The sequence below is a fragment of the Sceloporus undulatus genome, chromosome 2 (assembly GCF_019175285.1).
Source record: "Sceloporus undulatus isolate JIND9_A2432 ecotype Alabama chromosome 2, SceUnd_v1.1, whole genome shotgun sequence".
NCBI lineage: Eukaryota > Metazoa > Chordata > Lepidosauria > Squamata > Phrynosomatidae > Sceloporus > Sceloporus undulatus.
In genome coordinates, this window is record NC_056523.1 from 219,049,330 (window position 1) to 219,071,977 (window position 22,648).

Sequence of the window (22,648 nt, forward strand, 5' to 3'; positions counted from 1 at the left end):
TCGGCGCCTCCGCCGCTCCCCCTGGCGGTCGGTCGGTCACTAGTCGGTCCGCCATCTCGGCTCCCTTCAGGCCAGGCCCTCGTCGCCAGTTTAACTGCAGTCCAGGCTCCCGCCCTCCTCCTCCTCCTCCTCCCTCGACTCCCCCTCCGCCGCTGCCCTCTGCGAGTTAACTTGGCGCCGCGCACACTGGGCCTCAACCCGGGCCCGCGACGCTTATTATTATTATTATTATTATTCCTCCTCCGCCAGCGAAATGGACATGAAGAAACGGATCCACTTGGAGCTGCGGAACCGGACCCCGCCGGATGTAAGCAGGGAATGGAAGGCGGGAAAGCCGGGAGGGAAGAGGACAGCCGGGGAAAGCGCTGCTCCGCTTTTCCTCCTCAAGGAAAAGGGTCTTAATTGGGGGTTAAGGAGGAGGAGGCGGCGAAGGGGATCCTTGCGGGGCCATAAAAGGTGGGAAAGGGGAGCGAGCGAGCGGACGCAGGGCGAGGGGAAGAACAGCTGAAACGAGCGAGAGAGGCATGGCGTTGCGGCCGCCATGTTGTCCCGCTGCTGCGTCTCATACTGAGAGAGAGAGAGAGAGCGCGTGGGCTTGCCCTCAAAGAGAGAGAGAGAGAGAAGAGAGGCGGTTGGCGCGGCCAGCACGCGCACTCTCTCCCTCACGCGCGGCGGCGGCGGCGGCAGCAGCAGCAGCAGCAACGGCGGCGTTCTTTCCTTCTCAGGCGCGCGCGCGCTCTCAGCACCAACCGTCATTTGCGGCGCGCGCATACGCACGTTCTCCCTTTCCCCCTTTTTCTTAAGCGCGCGCGCGCGCGTTCTTCCCTGATACACAAGCGAGAGCGCGCGCACACACCTTCACGCGCTCGTCGCTCTGAGGCGTTCTTTGCCAGTCATTCCCTTCCCTCCTCCTCCTCCTTTTAAATGGGCGACAGCTGCAGAGAAGGGAAAGAGAGGGGGTGCGCTCTCGCTCGCTCCTCTCTTTTTAACCTTCGTTCCTCCCTCCTCACCCGCTAAGGAAAAGCTCGCCTTCCCGCCAAAAAACTTGGGCTCTTCTCTCTTTCGCTCGCGCCCCCGCCTCTTCCCTCGCGCAGTTCAACGGCCGCGCGCTCTTTTTCCGTCGGGCGCGCGCCTCCTTCCCCCTCACAAAACAAAAAAAAAACTGAAGAGAGTGTTGTACATGGCAAATAACAAATAAATAAATAATTGTAAAAATAAATAAATAATTCTGATAATCTGAGAAGCCAGTACGTTGTCGTTGTTTGAGCGTTAATCTATTAATAATAATAACTTATTATTTATATCCTGCCTCTCCAACATTAAAACACAGTAAAAACATCATAACCTGTAAACCCTCCCGTCCACAATAAGACTACATTTATAAACTAAACGGGGACAGTTGAGGGGCAAATTGATGGGGAGGCCACTGAGAGGCTAGTCTGGGAAAGACTGCTGGAAGGAAGAGAGATAAATAATGAGGTTGATGGACTGTGACTCTGTGGAGATCAGGGTTCGAATCCTGTAAACTCAGCCTTAGAGGATGGCACTGGCAAACCCGCCTGTGAGGGAAAATGGCCAAGAAGACCCTTTGAGAGGTTCACAGCCTTAGAGTTGGTCCCCCCCCACACACACACATAAACACACACTTATAAAGACACACAACATGATGAAAACGACTATTGATTTCAAGGAGAGCATGAATGAGTCATACATTCTTCTACCTTTCGACTTAACCCCTTCCAAATACATGTCTTTTGAAGCAAACGACATCATTTCAAACAACATAGTAAAAAACTGTAAAACGCTACAAGGGAAGTTTGATTTCCATTAGTCACAAGGAGATTAGAACTGTTCTCTTTGTTAATGGCCATCAAGTCAGCTTTGACTTAATGTGGACCCTATGAAAGTCCCCCAGCCATCAACAACCCTGGGCCGTGGCTTCCTTGATTAAATTTGTTGTTGTTGTTGTGTCTTGAAGTCATTTCTGACTTATGGAGATCCTAAGGCGAAACTCTCATGGGGTTTTCTTGACCAGACTTGTTCAGAGGATGTTCACCATTGCCTTCCCCTGAGGCTGAGAGAATGTGACTCGGCCAAGGTCACTCTGTGGGTTTCATGGCAGATTTGGGAATCGAACCCTCGTCTCCAGAATTGTAGTTTTATTAGTGAGCCACCTTGCGTCCCTTTCTGGGAGAAAGGCAGCATGGAAATTAAAATACTGTACAGTACTGTAAATAGTCCAACACAAAACCACTATGCCATGCCAGTCATTACTGTTGTTTGTAACAAGTCACGTTTTCTCTTGACATGAGTCTGGCCAAAGTTGAATTAGACTAAGTTCAGACATTTTGGCTTTTAGGGAAAATTCAGGTTTAATTTGCTCTCGCACCCTTTGATGCAGAACTCTTAGTGCAGAACTCTCCTCCAGCTCCACATTTCTAATGAGTTAAATTTTCTCCTGTTGGGTTCCTTCACTATCCAGCTTTCACATTTCTGGCTCCACATTTGTAATAAGTTAAATTTTCTCCTGTTGGGTTCCTTCACTATCCAGCTTTCACAACCATCTATAGAATCAGAAATACATAGAAATCATATATTTTTTTCTAGCATATGTTCCTTCTCTTCATTAAAATAATTTCCCCCTTGCTCTGTGTTTTCAACAGCAAGAATGCCATTATGTGAATTAAAATGAAGCCTTCTAACATTTATCACTTTCATCTCTGTGCCAAAAAGCTTCATCTGTTTGATTTCTGCAGAGACTGGTTGCTGTTAATAGAACAGAAGGGCTTGTATGTACTGTATATGTTTATGTATAGGAATAGCCCCATTCAGGGGACCAAAATGCTATGGGCACTGGTTATAATTGTTAGGTGTTTAAACCTTGTACAACCTGAATATATGATTTGTATAGGCCAGGGATGTCTGAAAGACTATAAATGTGTTGGTAAAAGAACAGGCAGTTTCTGCCAGTTGAATTCCTCTCTTTTTCTCTAGTGAAACTGGAGGCCCCTCTCAGTCGATACAACATAATCAATACAGTGGACCCTTGTTATACGCTGGGGTTTGGTTCCAAGATCCCCCATGTATAACAAAATCCGTGTATATTCAAGTCCCATTAAATATAATGACATAGCAAAATGGTGTCCCTTATAAAAAATGGAAAATCAAGATTTGATAATTGAAATTTATACTTTTTTGGAACATTTTCAAACCGTGGATGCTTGAATCCGTGTATAAGAAATCCATGTATAAGAAGGGCCGACTACTAGTGTCTGTTACTCCACTTTTTTACACACATCTGTTCCAGAAAGGTTTTGAGACCAAGTGTCTCTCTTGACAGTGAACTGCTATTTAATGCTTGGTGGACTGCTCCTATGTTTGTGAAACTGCTCTTTTTAGCTACTGCTGTTCCAAAATGATGTACCTCTTTTATAAACCTCAAATGAACCTTTTATAAACCTCTTTTTTTAAATGAAAGGATTTCCATTAAACCAGCTTTATTTTAGCTTCTTTATTTTATTTAGCTCTCTGTTTGCTCTGTTCTCTGCTAGCACTCACAAGACAGCTTTGCGTGTATGTTAATATTCATATGAGTGCCACAGCTTCAGCAAGTAGTAATCTGGCACAATTGTTTTTAGTATTCTTTAGGATGACTGGTGCTTTGAAGCAGAATTGCACAATCCTGATCTGTGTTTCCTGGTTCAACAATGCATTTACTCCTGGGAGTTCCTTATGCTGTTCTGCTAGCTATATTTTTTTAACCGCACAGTGCTTGTGGCATAGTAGTTTGAGCGTAGGGCTACGACTCTGGAGACCAGGGCTTGATTTAACTATGAAACCCATTGGGTGACCATGGGCAAGTCACATTCTCTCAACTTCAGGGGGAAGGAACAAATCTTTCCAAGAAAAGTGTTGCCATAAACCAGAAACAGTGTTTGGATGTTGCTTAGTCAGTGCATAACCTTACCTACTCTTCATCAGTTGCTTTTTCCAGAAACATCTCCATCAGTTTCTACACATATTCCATGCCCACTGAAATTAGATGATTAATAAATAATAAAATTTATTTATATTTCCCGCTTCTCCCTTTGGATTGGATTAGGACAACATATTTGAACAAAACTGGATCAAACCGTTTTAATGACTGTTTGATATATGGACGGAGGGAAGGCAAGGAGAGAAAATGAACTGCTACTGCCATCTGTGGTAAAATGAAAGGATGGAAATGAGGACTGTGTAAAAAAAGTTATTAATCGGACAGCTAAACACAATTTCAGGATTTTCAAAAATTAAGACTAGTTCTCAGGCAGCAAATGTCTAGTGCTGTCCTTTTGTGCTATTCCTTTAGTAATTTAGAAGTCTGAGAAGCAGAACCATGTTTAAAATCCCTGACAAATGTCTGCTAATATCAGATAGACATGTGTAGCTGCATATCCCTTGGGATATTTAGGATATTTGGAGCATCATTTTTGTAGAAAATGAGTTCACGGATTACTGTGATAGATGCTTACGGAGGCAAGGTATTGCCTTCCCATTAGTCTGGATCATTTCTTTTGTGGCAATGGCAAAATACATGTTACATAGACTTTTTAGCCCATCATAACAATGTTTTGTACAATCTGTTCACTAATAGATTGTACAAACATGAATTTTATACAGTTCTACCAATTGTTTTCTTTAGCATTGGGTTTTCATGTGTTTTAAAACAAAATACTAAGAGTAAAATACTGCATAAGGGGCAGCGAATTCTGCACTATATTAAATGGCGGGTGAGATTTGCTTTCATTGTCAGGGCTGCAAGTGTAGCAAACTAATATATGGTTGGGCATCTTTATTTTTATGGCTTAGCTAGTTCTCATGAATTAATAGTGAAATTATACTGAGGCATGCATCCTACTGCAATACAAACTAGCCCTTGAAGTCAGCTTCAAAGGGTGAGACCAAGTTTGGCATGAGCAGATAAACTCCCCAACACACCCTTTTGGTTGATAAAACTAGTATTGTTTTGTCTTCTGGACAGGTCTTCTTTGCTGGAGAACCATGGAGAGAGCCATCTGCCTGGTTTAAAGTACATTTTAAATGCAGTGAGCTTTGTTTTATTAATAGCAACTGCTAGTTTGATTATTTAATTAGAATCTTTCAAGAAATAAAGAGCCGGAGTCAGGGCTCTCTGAGCTCCATACAGTCTTGTCACTCATCCCTTTAGTCTTTGTAACTGCATGTTTTGTACAGAAGTAAACTGTTCTTAATAAACGGTGGTTCTGTGTTCCTTCTTTTAAACTTTATCAGGGTCGTCTTTCCCTCCCTAGGAAGGGGAATATATAGCATGCTTCATGGGGTTGAATTACATTTCAGCCAATTGATCTGTATGTAAGATAAGATCCCATGCTCAGCCCAGAGTAACAAGTTATCATAGCCTCTGTATATTTCTGCAGTAACCTTGTTGTCTTCCCTAAGATCAAGGCTGTAATTCTAAAGACATTTACGAGTAAATAAGACTCACTGAATGCACTTAGATTTCCTTCTGTGTAAATAAGTGTGTATGAGCCCTTCAAGTCGCCTGTTGATTTCTTATGGCAACCCCATCAATTTCATAGGGTTTTCTTAGGCAAGGAATACTCAAGAGAGCATAGAATTACATTATCAGGGTTCAGTTTCATGCTTAGCATGGAGTGAATGCCACTTGGTGCAAGAAAGGGCCCTTGCACTATTTAAAAGATTAATAGCTTCTTCTAGAAGCTTTCAGGAGAGGCAGTCCACCAGGGTTGTTTGTTTGTTACCAGAAGAATAGTGGTGCTGCAAAAACAACATTTTGCCCTCTCCTGATTTCCTTCAACAGTCTGTTTCCAATGGAAACTTGTCCTACCTTTTTCATCTTTAACTCCTATGACATCAAAATTTAGATTCCAAGCTGCTTTGACCAGGAAGACTCCTGTTTATTCCATAAAGTGGCATGCATTATAAGCCCTTAACTCTGGTTTTATTCATGCAAGCTTTTAATACATAATCATGAGATGGGTTTTATATGAGGTGTGTGTTGGTGTGCTGTAGTTATGTTGTTTTAAAAATGTGTAATCTTATACTGTTTTTTATTTCATGTTTTTAATTGTTTTAACAACTTTTATTGTAAAAGTTTTTTAAAAATGTTTTTTTATCTGTGAACCTCCTTGGGTCCCATTCTGAGAAAAAGGCATCATAAAAATGAAATACATAAATAATAATTTAATGCCTACCATATATACTCGACTATAAGTCAACCTCATGTATAAGTCGACAGCAGGTTTGGAGGGGGGGGTAAAATTATGGATTTTGATATGACCCTTGGATAAGTCGAGGGTAAAACTTAGGTTCATGCAACAAAGGACCTAAATGATGAAGCAAACAAAAACAATGCCAAAGAACCTACAAAATTATGGCAAGCATAACTGTTTTGGCTCACGCTAGAGGCTGGATGGAAGAGAGAGTAGAGGGAGGTCAGTGCTTCCAGGACAGATTGCACTCTTGCCTTTAATCAGGGGATGGTTCCCTTTTTAATAAGAGTTAAAGTACTGTATAGTATTTACATTGACCCATGGATAAGTCAACCTAGGTTTTTGGGGTCAATTTTTTGACTAAAATTTCTAGACTTATACATGAGTATATACAGTACATTAAACTTTCTAGAAAAAGAACATAAAAACCTTAGAATGATAGTTTGTCCAAGTGGGAGCATGCATTAAAATGGCTGCAGGATAGAGTACTTCTGTTCATAGTTCCAGCTGCTCCATGTCTTCTGTCCTATGAGGAATAACTTAGGAAGCTGGAGATGTTTAGCCTGGAGAAGAGAAGGTTAAGAAGTGATATGATAGTCCTGTTTAAATATTTGAAGGGATGCCATATTGAGGAGGGAGGAAGCTTGTTTTCTGCTGCTCCAGAGAACAGGACCCGGAACAATGGATGCAAGCTAAAGGAAAAGAGATTCCACCTCAACATTAGGAAGAACTTCCTGACAGTAAGGGCTGTTCGACAGTGGAACACACTCCTTCCTCAGAGTGTAGTGGAGTCTCCTTCCTTGGAGGTCTTTAAGCAGAGGTTGGATGGCCTTCTGTCGGGGATGCTTTGATTGAGAGTTCCTGCCATGGCAGGGGGGTTGGACTCCATGGCCAACTCTATGAGTCTATGATTCTGTGATTGTACTTCCCAGCCACGGCTGGTCTATTTTGGATTCCCCCCTGTGGAAGGGTGAGGTGGACAGGACACACTACATTTAAATCCCCAGTCCCAAATACATTCAAATCTTTGATTTCTCCGTTGATGTCAGTGGATAAATCTTTCTGCTGTCCCCAGACCAAGAAGAAATGTAAGAAGAGATGCGTCTTCCATAAAGTCTTTCCATCCCTTAAATATGTGCCAGTCTTTTTCTTCTTCATTTTCCAGTAACTCCATTCTTTGCCTCTCCCATCTGGTTGTCAAGTTTGCTTCTTTTGTAGCCTCTTTTGATCCTTTAAGGGGTCATTCAGATGTTGGGTTTTTGGTTTGGTTTGGTTTGGTTTTTTAGCATGACGGTGCTCATACTCACTCATCCTGATTTTGTTCATACTATGGAATCACACCTGTGCACGTCTCTGTGAGTTTGGTTGCTCGCATGTGTGAGCACTTGAATAAAGATGGAGCTGACAATGCAGATGTATTTGAAACACATTCAGGGCATGCAGTGTCATCCCAGTTTGTACCAGTCCATTCACACCAGTTATTCACACTGCCAGCGATACGGATCTTATTAAAAAAAAACCTCGGGGTGGGGGTGGGAATTATATCAACCCAGGTTTTGGGGGGCTTTTTATTGCTTGCTTGCTACATCTTCCTCCCATTACTTACATCCAGAAACATTAGTCATGCTAATATTGCCTAATACAGTATCCCCAAAGTGAGAAGCTTTGAGCTTCAACTAGCACATGTCCTTGAATGTAACAATTGTAATAATCCTGGAAATATAATTTGGAGAAATTCTTTCCCTGCATACTGTTGTCTTTGGTTGATATGCATTATCTCTAGTTGGAACAGGCACCCACCCAGAAAGTTGTGTTGCAGCCTTCTTCCTACCACTCACCTCTTTGCTCTCCTTGGCATCATTTATTTATTTTTATCCCGCCTTTCTCCCAAAGTGGGAACCAAGGCGGCTAAGATACATAACATCATCAGGTAATGAGAAGAGGGTAGCAGGGAAGTAGTGGTGAGGGAGGGCTACAAGACACTTAGTTCTCTTTGAGCAATTCCAGATTTGGTAGTTGCTCCAGCAAGTTAAAAGTTTCTATATACATTGATACTGATATACACGGATAGTGATACACTTGCTCATGTGTCGTTGGCTTTTACTGTACTGCTTATAGGCATATATATGGTAAACACAGATATGTATTTTCTTAAGCGCTTACATAGTAGCCCATTATTTCCCCACTAGGTGTTGCATGGATAAAACATCCAAAATACAGTTGACCCTCCCCATTTGCGGCTTTGACTTTTGCGGCTTTGATTATTTGTGGGTTTGATTAATATGCTCTCTCTAGGAATCTGAGTCCTCCAGCACAACTCAGTCAGAGGTTGACCAAAGAAGTGTGCTAGAGAACTTAGAAGTTCCTAGAGAAAACACATCTCTAGGCATTTGTAGGTCCTCCAGCACGATTCTATGATCAACTTATGGCAGATGTTGACCACGGAGTTGTACTGGAGGACCTGGAGATTCCTAGAGAGGTTTTCTCATGAGTAAAAAAAATATTGCTTTTTTAAATTTGTGGTTTTTTCCACATTCATAGGGGTCTTTTACCCCTATCCCCAATGAAAATGGAGGGATCACTGTACTGTATAGGAATATTGATGTGTAGCACATTAAAAGCACTTTAGAAAGTACTATTCTTCACACCTTGATTTAGTTTTTTTCCTCTGGCTCAGGAACAGTCTTGTGGATGTTACTTAATCTCTCTGTTGTCCTAACATTATAGTGCAGGACATATTCCTATCTTTCTCCTTTTGTTTGTGTATGTGCGTGTTTTGTTTTGAAATTGTAATGTTCTCTATCTTGTTCAGTGAGACGTTGTTGTTGTTGTTGTTGTTGTTGTGTGCCTCTCCAACTTATGGCAGCCCTAAGGGGGGTTTCTTGGCAAAATTTATTCAGAGGAGGTTTGCCATTGCAACCCTGAGGCTGAGAGCATGTGACTTGCCCAAGGTTATCCCATAGGTTTCATGACTGAACTGAGAACTGAGCCTTGGTCTCCAGAGTTGTAGTCCAGCACTCAAGCCACTGTGTCACACTATTGTACCATTGTAGCTCTTCTCTGTTGCCTGATGTTGTTTCCTGTCTTCGTTAACTGGGACATAATGGCCAAGATCTGTCAAGCAGGACAAAGGTACCTATCTTCCCTCAGCTTCCAAATCCTGCTCTCCTCCATGCCACCGTCTCCTCCTGCTCTCCAACAGGGAGGCAGTAGCCATGTTGGGAGTGGATGGGTGCATCTGAAAGTTCACGTTTGGAAGGTAATGGAAGGCAGAGACTTCATTTTGCTTGCTGCAGTTTTGCAGTACATTGTTTTGCTTGTGATCTCTTAAGGAATACATTTATAGGAACTCTATCCCAGATCCAACGTGGCAACCCTAATTTAAAGGCACTTAGTTAGTGCCAAAACATAAGGTGCCTTAAATATCATTTGATTTGGCATAAAACTACCATGTTTGATATAATAACTATAGTTTATTGAGAATACAATAAAAATTGAACTTAATATAATTTGTGGGTTTTTTTTTTATTTATATACCGCTATTCCAAAGATCATAGCGGTGAACAGCAAGTAAGCTAATTTGCCCCCAACAGTCTGGGTACTCATTTTAGCGACCTCGGAAGGATGCAAGCCTGAGTCAAGCTTGGGCCCTTTTTCTGGTCTTGAACTCGCAACCTTGTGGTTTTGAGTGAATGGCTGCAGTACAGGCATTTAACCACTGCGCCACCAGGGCTCCCTATTTTAAAATGTTGTTATTTGTCACAAATGGAGCTAGAGTCCTCAACTGTAAGGAACACTTGAGGTATGATGAACCATTTTGGTTCAGATAATTTGAAGAGCAAGCAACCAATGCCCCCATTCCCCCCCCCAAAAAAACCCTATTAATATTAGTAAACTAATAGAAACTACAGGTGGAGAACCCCTTATCTGAAATACTGGGGACCAGAAGTGTTCGGTGATACCTGTATTTGCATTTACATAATGAGGTGAGAGAGAGACTGAGGATCTCTAAAATGATGGGAGGCATGGATTTCTGCCATTTTACAGATCCATGTATCTTCCCAGCAGTTGAATTAATTGTTGAATGGTGAGTCAACACATTAAGAGGGTCTCTTCTCATTGGAACTAACAGGATTCGGACCATTGACCACAGTGAGGCTTACTTCTGAGTAAACATTCAGAAGGATGCATTGTAAAGGGCTTTACTAGATTGAAATAAAATTATTATTATTATTAACCTTTATTTATTAAGCGCTGTAAATTTACACAGCGCTGTACATGCAATCTTTTTAGTTAGACTGTTCCCTGCCCTCAGGCTTACAATCTAAAAAGACATGACACAGAAGGAGAAGGGAGTGGTGACGGGAAAGGGTAAGAGGTCCAGCAGTTCCTCTCAACCTCCGAGGTCTGGACCAAGGCAGATGGACTGGAGGGAGGGCTTGGCTTCAAAATGGAAGGTTAAACATTATCCAGGGGAAATGCACCAAATCAGTTCCAAAAGGATGTGCAGAAAGATATTCTTAGAAGCTGGTCTTCAACCTTGAAAGTCCTTCCCACCAAAACCCAGACTTCTAGTGGCAAGACATAGGCTAGTTACAGACCGGCACTTGAGACATCCTCAGGACGTCCCATTTTAAAAAGGGGGCGTCCGCTTTCTGATGCCTCTGGCTCTAATACGGACTCTGTCTGTAAAATAGGGCACCGGCCGTTCCACACGGCCGGCGCCATCTTTACATATCGGATGCTGTGCGTCCGAATGTGTCGCGGTGCTAATGACATCGTGAGTGCGCCAGCAGTGCCTCGCGACGTCATTAGGGCGCTGCAGAAAGAAGCTCTATTTTGGAGCTTCTTTTTTGCTCTGCAAGGGAGCCGCGCGGTGTGGCTGCGACGGCTCCCTTATGGAGCAAACGGCAGCGGCGGCAGACTGCCTCAAAGCGGCGGTCTATAACCCGCCATAGACAGGGGTAGGCAACCTTTTTGAGCCGGGGGCCAGGTTGCTGTCCCTCAGGCAACTGGTGGGCCGAAGCCAATAAATAAATAAATAAGGAGGGAGGAGGCCGGTGGCAATCGCTGGCAGCCCCACGCGCTCCTTCTCGGCCTCTACGGAGGCTTCGACCTTCGCAGAGGGGGAGGGGGAGGCCGCCGCCGACTGGCCCCTTCCCGGCCTCTGTGGAGACTTCGGCCTCCGCAGAGACCGAAAGGGAGGAGGGAGGCCGCGGGGAGGTGGGGAGGGTTGTGCGGCCACGCGCAGGAGGCACCGCCTCCACCTTCGCCTCCTCCACCCCAGGCCTCGCTGCCCTCCTCTTCCTCCGCCTCCTCCGCGCGGCCATGTGCAGTGGAGGAGGAGGAGGGCAGCGAGGCCCTGTGGGCACCCGGAGTGGTGCAGAAGCTGTGGCGGGGGCAGCAGGACCGGGCTGGGGCTGGTCCCAAGGCCTCGGCAGGCCGGATCCAGCCCGCGGGCCGTAGGTTGCCGACCCCTGACATAGGAGATGGTGGTGGTGATGGTTAATCAGTGTATCTAGTTTGGGATTTTTGTGTTGTTTTACTAGGTGTGATTCTTTCTACACTGAGGTATTAGTTGCTGTCTTTTTAAGAATGTGTGTGTGTCGTTTTTGTCTTGCTCTAGGTTCAAGAACTTGTTCTTGACAACTGCAGATCAAATGAAGGCAAGATTGAGGGGCTGTCAGGAGAGTTTGTCAACTTGGAGTTTCTCAGCCTAATCAATGTCGGACTGACATCTGTATTGAATCTCCCGAAGCTCCCCAAATTAAAAAAGGTAAGGCCTCTGCTTTCCTTTAATTTTGAAGAATGGGTGGGAAGCAGACATGGAGAATGGAAGGTTATGCACAGCCCCACTGATTTCCATATCCATACTGAGAGGATTGTCTACTTGTTTTATTTGTTCTGCAAAATCAAAATTTTTACCTTCCGTTTTTACTCAATTATAGCTTGTTAGGGCTCACCTCAGTAGTAATAATGGATTACATATGTAGTGTAATTCCGTGTTGCTGCTGCAGAAGGCTTCCCGCTACAACCCACTATCAACTCTACACCTAACTCTTCTTTTGGAGCTCTAACCAAATATATAATTGGCTACAGTGAAAAAGTAGTCAGAAAATTTCTGCTCCAAAATACCCCTGCAGAATTTGCCAGTTGGCTGGTATATATATATACTTAATAAAGTAGGAGAGCTGTTAAAATAGTAAAATTTTCCAAAAGGAAAGTGTAGAACAGTGGTCCCCAAACTTTTTCAGAATACCACCCCCTTTCCTTTTGGGTGACAACCCTAATGCTGCCCCCTCCCCCATGCTAGCTAGCCAAGGCAAGAGGGAAAGGAGAAGAGCTCTTGCGTGCCTGCCATCCCTTCCCTTTTTGTATCTCAAGCCAGCTAGCCAAGGCAAAAGAGGAGAGTGGGGAGCACACACAAGCTCTCCTCTGTTCCCTCTTGCCTTGGTTAGCTGGCTTGAGCTAGCTAGCCAATGCAAGAGGAAATGGAGGAGAGCTTGCACGCGCTTGCTCCCTCCTTTTCCTTTTGCTTTGGAACCAGCAGGTGTCTTTCTGACCTGAAGAGGCACCATTCGCCCTGTTCCAGGACAAGACAAAGCTGGATGAGCCATGCTGGGTCTCTCACCTCACAACCTGGACAGATAGCTTGTTCCCTGAGCAGCTCTCCGTTTGGCCTCCCTCTGTTCTGTCCCAGAATAGTGCACAAAAGAAGTTTCATGCAAACCTCATCCCACAATTCCCTGCTGTCCCCCCTTTCCTCACTGCCCCCTTGCTGTCCTTTTTTCCCCTCAGAGTCTCCCTGGGGCTTTCTGGAGGGGGGGGGGCTATACAGCCCACTTTGCAAATCACATGTAGAAGAAGACGAATTCATGAAAAGAAGGAAGAAGACACACAGTGTCTCTGAGGGGTGTGATGACCAAAAGTTAGAGAAGGAGTTTCTTACTGTACCTGTTTCTGATGATGTTAAGTGCACTCTAGATAGGGATAATGCAAGTCCAAAAGCACCTTGTCATTAGTAGGCTTTCCCTCTCTGAAATGATAATAGCAATAGAAATGGAGTGGCATCTTTCAAAATACTTGCAATTAACTACAGAGGTGTGGTTTAGCAAAATGTGGTGGTATTCCTGGAGTATATAATCCTGTTATGTTTAACTTTATTTGTAGTTCTCCCTCTTTCTTTTCACTCCCCCCCCCCCCCTTTCCCCTGCTCATTATGTAGACAGTGGCAGAATGAATCTTTTGCAAACATATTTGCAATAAATGAATGTCTAAGACAAGCATTAAGGCACATGAGTAGAAGGTAGACTTGTGGAATGGAGCTTAAACCAGCATGTACCAGAGACATGGGGAAAGAAGTCCTAAGTTTATGGATATCCAACGTCTGTCTTGGTCACTCCACCACCAAGAGTTGAATTAATCACTGTGTAATCACATTTTTATAATCTGTTGTAAGATGATTTGGGGAATAATCTGATTGAAAAGGCAGGTTGTATTTTTAAAAAATAATAACACATTTGTTCAGGTTACAGCTCCCATCAAGACATTACTAGTGTATGGAATGGAACATTTTCAGAAAATTTTCCAGTGGTTAAATTTGGTTAGCATTTAATTTAGCATGTTTGATTTATATTCAGCATGTCCTATCGATTTTATGTGATCTGTAAATTGTCTCCCATGCCCTCTTATAGAATTGGATCCTCTGGGATTCTTGAGGACCACCAAAATAGTTCATCAAGGCTGCTTCCTTTTTTCCTCTTTCTCCCCTCTTTATACATTCACTACCTCCAGTTCATCCATCTCTTCCTCTCTTTGTGTCTCCCCACTTCCCATACTTTACAAATCAGCCATACCTTTGCTTCCTTCAAAACCTTTCATTCAGATCAAGGCTTAGATATCACATAGCCAGCTAGTCAGAACCCATCTGGAGAAATGAAAAGGTTTGTGCTGACAGACTTAAGAAACAGAGAAGGAGAAGTAAAAGATTCTGCTCCTTGACTGGAAAGTAGACCTAAAAGAGAGTTAAAGTGGGGGGGGGGGAGTGCTGAGGGGTTGAGAGTTGAACAGGGCACTGGTTTATGTGGCAAAGAACAAGCAAAGACTTTGTGTGGAAGGGTGGGTGGGCCCCAAACACATTTGGGCCTGGTGCATATGCTCCTCCTGCACCATGAATAATCTGGTCATACTCATAAACCTTTCCTTAAAAAAATTAATGTATGTATGTATGGAGGGGTTGTTTTTTGCCTTGAAACTTGCTCTTTCTCACATGGTTAAATGTAGGAAAATTGATGTTGCTCTTGGCACAAGCAAGTCTATTGATTTCATGGAGTTCAGTCATTTTTCAGTTATATAAGGTTTTTAAAAGTTAAGGCAGGTTCCTGTTTCAATTTTACATTTGTTCATTAATAGTTTTCTTACTCACCTAAGTTAAAACAGCAGTTGGATCAAGGACAAGTTTTGCAACATGGCAACTCCATGGTCATGATCTCATCACATTTAAGCACCTGGTAGCCCTGTTGATTTCACTGAAGAAAATCATACATGTTTAGTTGTACTGAAATCTATGGTGTTTGAAAGTGCTTAACTGGTTAAATTATAACCCACATTTCTTCTGTATCTTTCATTAAAATTGAGGTTGCAATCTTATACATGCTTTCTAGTGAAGAAGCCCAGTTAAATTCAGAAGGGCTTACAGTCATCCCTCCATATTTGCGGCTTTGATATTTGCAGATTTGATTAATATGTTCTCTCTAGGACTGTCTAGGTCCTCCAGTGCAACTCTGTGGTCAACTTGAACTAAAAGTTGCACTGAAAGACCATTTGTAGCTACTCCAGTGCCATTCTATGGTCAGTGTATGTTGGACATTGACCACAGAGTTGCCCTGAAGGACCTAGAGATTCCTAGAGAGGTTCCTCTCAGGTAAAAACAGTGTTTTGGTTATTTGCGGTTTTTCCATATTCACGGGGGTCTTGTTCCGCTAACCCTAGCGAATATGGAGGGACAACTGTGTTTTCAATTAGCCATGGTTATGATTTATATTTTTATCAAAGAGAACTCTACACTGAGTTGGAAGGGAATAAAAAGTAAATGTTTATTTTACTGGATTAGCTTTCATAATTCAAATTTATTTGAGATTTCCAGTCTGTTTATGGTTCATCAGATGAATGGTTCAGGTGGCCATCAGTAAAATGATGATGATGATGATGATGATGATGATGATGATGATGATGATGATGATGATGATGATGATGGTATACTTCTATTTAGTGAAGAGGCTGCTCTAAGAAACAGAGCAAGAGAACTATATCTCTGTTAAGTGGAATTTGAGAGGTGTGTCTAGTGATGCTATGTATTCTGTTGAATAGGATACAAGGACCTTACAGGACTGATTAGCTTAATTAACTAAGGTTCAAAACCCACTGCAGAAATAATCCAGTTTGAGACCGCTTTAACTCCCCTGGCTCAGTGCTTGGGAATTGTAGTTTTGTGAGGCATGTATCCTTCTCTGTCAGTGCCACAGTAAACTACAATTAAAGTGGTCTCAGACTGGATTATTTCTTCAGTGTGTTTTGGACCTAAGATTGTAAAATCCTGACATCCATTTTAGCTACAAGAATCAGCACCTTCATCAACTGTGCTGAGACAGGATTCATGCAGAGCGGTCAGAAGAATGCTAAATATCACTTATCATGCCAGAGGGTTAAAAATTCCCACAACATTAGTTTCTTTCCCTTGATATCTGAAAAGGATTCATTTACATGCGATGGATTTATTTGAGGAATAGTCTCAAAATATGCAAAGATCTAAGTAATAGTTTATATAAATTTTGCATGCTGAAGTAAAGATAATATTGGAATCTGATTGAGATACCACCTTCACAAAAAAGGAACAGAGAACATATGGCAGTCTCTTCCCTGTAAATCGGTCTCAACAACAGTGAAAGAAAGACAACACATTGATGGCACCACCCACCCATCAAACTATCCTATATAAATATTAATCTGTCTCCACTATCCCGGGAGAGATGCTTTGAAAGGGGTTCACTTCTGCTTATGTTGCTGTATTGCTTCACAGTGAAATTATTTTGGATGGGAGTGTTAAATTTTATTTCAGAAATGTGCAATGAGATAAATTCCCCTAGAAGCAAATTAATAAAAATTATATTCATAAACTGCTTGCTTGTCAGTATTTTCCTTGCAACAGTAAGGCTCAAAACAGCTCGCACAAGAGACATTTAAAGAACCTAAATAATCAAAAATGGCTCAAAAACATGTGGAAAATAGCACTTGATGAAAAATTAACATCTAGGTTACAGCAAATGAGAGACACAGTGACAACTTCAAAGAAATATGGTATCCCTTTATTTATCCTTGCACACAATAAACAGTATTCAGATAGACTATACAAAGAAACCAAGAACTTCTCTATCTTCTCCCTTTCAAGGATGTTATGATGTGCGTTTATGTAAGCATTTAATGCTAGAAAGAATGTGATCTCTGCTATCCATAAATACCATATATGCTCGACTATAAGTCGATCTCATGTATAAGTCGAGGGCAGGTTTTGGGGCCACAATTATAGATTTTGATACAACCCGTGGATAAGTCGAGTGTGAAACCTAGGGGCATGTAACAAAGGATCTAGAAAACGAAGCAAAAGGAAAATGATGCCAAAAAGTTACAAAATTCCAACAGTTATAACAGTTTGTAAAGGCTGGATAGATGAGCAAGTAGAGGGAGGTCATTGCTTCCAGGACAGATTACGCTCTTGCCTTTCACCAGTTCCTTTATTTATAAAAGTACAGAATTTACATTGATGCGTGGATAAGTTGACCCAGGTTTTTTGGGTCAATATTTTGACTAAAATTTCTAGACTTATACATGAGTATATACAGTAACTCCTATCTGTAGTACAGTATTCTACAATATTAGATCACTCTGTGAATCCATTGTACGAGTTACCTATACTTGTACTTTTTCTTGTATATTCATTAAATTACGTTTCATTATTTTTATTATTTGTTTGAATTTCAACTGTATATTTTTTTTCTTTTTCAAAAGATATAAAGACTTGTGTGTGTGTTTCTTCAAGTCACTTGTCAATTTATGCTGACTCCATGAATTTCATAATTTCTTTAGGCAAGGAATTCTCAGAGGTGGTTTTGCCAGTACTTTCCTCTGAACTATAGCTTACTGCACCTGGTGTTTGTTGTTGGTCTCCCTTCCAAGTACTTTACACATGCCTGTTCAGGAGTAATTTTCATTCAGTTTTACTCCGAAACAAATGTGTCTAGGATTGCTATTTCAGTATTCAGTTTCCTTGGGAACTGTATATAGTTCTGTAAAGGGCTGTCTTTAGCAGATAATCTTTTAAAATTATGCTTTCTGTAGTTCTTTGGAAGAAACCATAACAGTTACGCAGGTAGAATATGGAATTAAATTTGTAGTACAGGTTGAGTCTCCCTTATCCAAAATGGCTATCAGAAATGTTTTGTATTTTGAAATATTGGCATATGTTAAATGTAAGGCAACATAATCTGACATCAACACATATAAAAGTGGTTACAAAGTTTAAGCATTTCTGTATTAGTAAGTTTATAAAACGTTTTCTTTTAATTTCGCTAGATATAAGTATTTAATCCTGATGTGTACTTGTTTACAAATATTCTTTCTGTCCCAATGTTAGGAATGTTTCAATTTTAGCCACTCTTTTACTGAGATGTTTAATTTTTTTCCCTTTTATTTTCCCTGTTGCAGCTTGAACTCAGTGACAACAGAATTTCTGGAGGTCTTGATGTATTAGCAGAAAAACTTCCTAACCTCACACATTTAAATCTCAGTGGAAATAAGCTGAAGGATATTGGTACTTTGGAGCCATTGGTATGTCAGTAGTTTATTCAGCTAAGACTTCTGCTTTGCTGTTGTGTACTTTAAAGTCAGCAAGTAAAGTTAAAGTATTAAAGATTTTACAGTCTCAAAACAGCAAAGGTTTTACAGCAAAGGTTTTCTCAGAGAAAAAGTCATTTTATCAGAAGGTTCTAGCGTGATGCTCCATAGTTAGTAACTCTTAATTCAGTTAAATGAATCCATTTGACTTTTAACCCATTTAGCACAACAAGTTAAGATAGGAATAGCAACTGAGAAACAAATAGGATAATTTTATAGAAGAAAATTAGTGATACCCTTTTCATTTAAGGATATCCTAATACCACTTAGTAATACGAAGTTAGGTTAGAGATCAAGAAGTTGTCTTATTCTCTCCATGGCAAAATAAATAAATAAGGAGGAGGAAGAGGAGGAAATATTGATAGAAGTGGTAAGGCTTCCTTTGGAGTGTAATGCTTAAAGTTCAAGAGGCAGTTAGTCTTGTATTTTGAATGCAAGGAAGAACACTTTTTTCCTTTCTTTGTGAGTAGGGCTAAGACTGTTGGGGTTATTCATAATGTTTTTAACAGCAGTTTATTTGATAATTTTGTAGAAGGTAAGTGCAGAAAGATGTAATACTGCAAAGTAACAGAATACTGATCTGTTTATTTCACTAATAAAATTATGACCCTTTAATGGCAGAATTTAATATGATGGCAATATAATAATGATACTTAATTATGGTATACATATAGGGCTTTAGAGTGCTTCACATATATAGTCAGTAAAGATTACAGAAAAATTGTAGGTAACTACTATCTTCTACAGTTGAAGTCCTGAAACTAAAAGAATAAAGCCATCTCCAGCTGAGCCAAATCCTGAAGTAGGGATTCTCAACTGATTACAAGTAATGAGGGTATAACATGTATGGGGAAAGTGTGGCCCTTCAGCTATTTTTGACTGAAACTCCCATTATCCTTGATTGGCCATGCTGGCTTCGGCTGATAGAAGTTCAAATTCCACAACATTTAGAGAGCCATTGGTTCCCTATCCCTGGCATGTAAGAAGAAGTATAGGAATTAAGCTGAAAGAGGCCCGGGGTGGGCAGTTTGAGTTTGAGGTAGATTTGGGAAATAAAAGTTGTTCGGCTCTGATGGTTAAATCAGCTCTTCTGTCCTGTGTGCATAATATTCAGTTTTGCTTGTTTCTAATTTAGAAAAAATTGGACTCTCTGAAGAGCCTTGACTTGTTCAACTGTGAGGTAACAAACCTAAATGACTACCGAGAGAGCGTCTTCAAGCTTCTTCCACAACTTACCTACCTGGATGGATACGATCAGGAAGATAAAGAAGCTTCTGACTCAGATGCTGAAGTAGATGGTGTTGATGAAGAAGATGAGGAAGGTGAGGCTACAGAGTGTTTATGGTGAGCTGGAGCTGGTGCCTGGCTATGACCAGCCTAAAAATTGCATGTGGCTCAGTTTGATCTAGAATTTAACTGAAGATGTGTTTTAAAGAACTGAGTCAAGATGGCCTACTTTATATTCTCATTCATCCAAAATGTTCTTTGTACCATAACTGAAAGAACTGGTAAAACAGCTGCTAAGAAAAGTCATTCTTAAGTCACACAGTAAAGAAATACAAATAGTGTGTGTCCTGTTCTTGACTGTACAGTTGAACTTTAAAAATGGACAAATTGTTTCATTCTAGAAATGTAACTATAATACCCACTATTAAATCAAAGGTCTACTGCAGGGTTGGGAATTCAGATACTGTTGCATCTCAACTCTTAACCCTAGACAGCCTAACCACTGGTGACAAATGGTAGGAGGTGCACTCCAACAACATCTGGAGGACCACATAGCTTCAATCTCTGATATATTACTACTCCAGTCAAACCTCATTTGCAGTGATTAGGGATGAGGACTGGACAAAAGTTGAAAAAACTGCAAATATCTCTAGGCCTCCCCAAACTTTAACTTTTTATATCTGATGCTAGCCACCACGTCTGCCTTCAGAATGAATGAGCACAAGTGTTTCTGAGACCCTACTGCAGCATCTCGGGGTTGGTGGGTTCCCACTGTCTCTGTCTCTGGGAAGCATGGCTATTGCCCCTTTTGCATTTGGAAGCAGCAGGGAGAAGGGAAAGGCATTTTTCCTTACTACTTACAAAGCCAGAAGCCAGTGACTGGCACCCCCTCCCCCCATGGACTTCTGACTGGCCTTTAGAATGGGCAAGGAGAAGAAGAGGGGGCAGGCATGATCCTGGCAGGGTGGGAGGCCAGCAACCATCTACTTCTGCTTTTGGAAGAAGCAAGTAGAAATGCCTTTCCCTTTTCCTCAATCATTACAAAGGAAGGTGTGGCAGCTGTTATGGAATCAGCAGGAAGGGGGGTAATAACATTTGGTGGCTGCCTTTGGGTAGGCAGTGATTGATGGAAAAGCTTGTATGCACTTAGCTTGCAAGTTGTGCACCCCTCATTTAGATTGACAAATGCATACTATTTCAGATTTAATGTACAGTAAGAATGGCAGAGTAAGTAGCGGCAGGTTACAAACCGCCAGTTACGACGTGCTCCGCACATGCTAGGGTTAGGAAGGGGCGTGTTAGGGTTAGGAAGAGTCACCCCTTCCTAACCGGCCCCAACACACGCAGAGCGCGTCGTAAATGTCGGCGCCCATCCACATGGGCGCTGCCATTTTTATGTCTTTGGCGCATAGTGTCCAGACGTGTCGCAGTGGAAGTGACGCCGCGAGGGCACGCTTCACCCCTTGTGGCGCCACTTCTGTGTTTTGAAAAGGAGCGCCATTTCGGTGCTCCTTTTTCGCTGCGCCGGGAAGCCTCGCGGCCTGGCTGCTGGGGCTTCCCTCCGCAGCGAATGGCGGTGGTGGGAGAACGGCCGCTTGAGGGCGGTCTGTAACCCGCCATAGTCAGCTTTGTATAGAAATCTATCTGGAAGCCAAGATGCTGAATCTGACGCTGTCATACTTTGGTCACTTCATGACAAGGCAGGACTCATTTGAAAAGACAATAATGCTAGGAAAGGCTCATGCCAAATGGCTGGACTCAATCAGGAAAGTCATGGGCAGGACCTAAGCAGAACAGTAGAGGATAGGCGGGCTTGGAGATGTCTCATCCACAGGGTCACCATGAGTTGTGGCTGACTTGAAGGCAGTTAACAACAAAGCATAACTAGTAATTGTGTGGAGATTACATGCCCAGATCAGGCAGTTGGCATCCTCCACACAATCACTTTCAGTGCTGGCCTTCACACTTGGGAATTTTGCCATGGAGACTTTAGTTGTATGGGCCATCATTTTCTGTTGAATTAGTTGAGGTTGGTCCTGGTGGCTCTTACTGGTATCCCCATCCCCTACCCCATGTGTCAAGCCCTCTCTAATGAGAAATTAGGTTTAGATCTCCTGATTTCATTGGTTATGTCTCTGCAAAGAGTTTGGAAAATTGAAGATGTACCACCAAGTGATGTCCTCCAATCTATACTGTGTGTGTGTGTGTGTGTGTGTGTATCACATGGATCCTTTGTATTCATGTTTTGGGAATGGCTAGCACAACTGGATTTCAAGGAAAGATGTGTGAACGTGGTCTCTTTTCAGAAGGTGAGGAAGAGGATGAAGAAGAGGAAGATGGTGAGGAGGAAGAGTTTGATGAGGAGGATGAGGATGAAGAAGGAGAAGGAGAAGAAGATGAGGAAGATGAAATCAGTGGAGAGGTTAGTTAAAAGTATCTCCAGCCTTTTACTCAGCCTCTGCTGAAATCATTAGGTTTTTATCAGTCAGCTAGCATAAAGAGTAACTGGACCTTGATGTTGAAATTCCTGAAGTTGATGAATATTGAGTGAACTGTACTATTAATTTATGTTGTCACAGTGAGCAGTCTGTCCATCTTCAAGACAGCTGAAATAATGACACTTGTAGTTTTGGATTGCCAAATTTATGTTCTTCGAATTTCATTAACCCAACATAAATTGAGTAACTGCTCAGGAATGATTTTGCCAGAGGATGAAAAAGTCCTACTCCTTCACTGGTAACTGTGCTTTTCATTTTTTTCAGGAGGAGGAATTTGGACGTGATGGGGAGGAGGAAGATGAAGAAGATGAAGAAGAGGATGAAGGTGTGTTAAATTCTTTTCATATCAACTCTTTTAATTCTAGAAAGCCTAAAATTCCTAAGGATAAGGGAAACAATTGTTCTTGCAGACATTTTAGGAATTGTCTGCAAGGGCTTTTAACGGTGAGCTGTTTACAGTGCGTTGTTCTACAGACTTTTATCTTTTGTTTGTTAATGGGTCTCTTAAAGGGTTTTGTATTGTTTAGTTATAGTTTAATAACTTTATATGTATCTGTGCCTCTTTTTGTAACTGTTTTAAATGTATTTGTTTTAACTTTTGTGAGCTGTCATGAGTCCATAGTATTGGGGAAAGTGCAAGATATAATTGATGATGGTGATAATAGTGCTGGTAGGAAGGTTTGAAAGGTGATTGTAAATGTTTTAAATACATTGGTCATCAAT

General features: G+C 41.8%; 1 protein-coding gene across 3 annotated transcripts in view; it reads left to right on the forward strand.

The window, feature by feature from the left end:
* Positions 1–22,648, forward strand: part of ANP32B (acidic nuclear phosphoprotein 32 family member B) — a 29,892-nt gene continuing 7,244 nt past the window's right edge. The window contains exons 1-6 of one of the 3 annotated variants that reach the window (XM_042451732.1): positions 1–307; positions 11,878–12,027; positions 18,012–18,134; positions 19,336–19,522; positions 21,737–21,849; positions 22,217–22,250. In XM_042451732.1, coding sequence (XP_042307666.1) covers positions 254–307; positions 11,878–12,027; positions 18,012–18,134; positions 19,336–19,522; positions 21,737–21,849; positions 22,217–22,250 — 661 coding nt within the window. In that variant the 5' untranslated portion in view covers positions 1–253. Of the gene's footprint in view, positions 308–11,877; positions 12,028–18,011; positions 18,135–19,335; positions 19,523–21,733; positions 21,874–22,189; positions 22,251–22,648 lie in introns of those variants that run through there. The other 2 variants (XM_042451731.1, XM_042451730.1) reach the window with 2 other exon arrangements.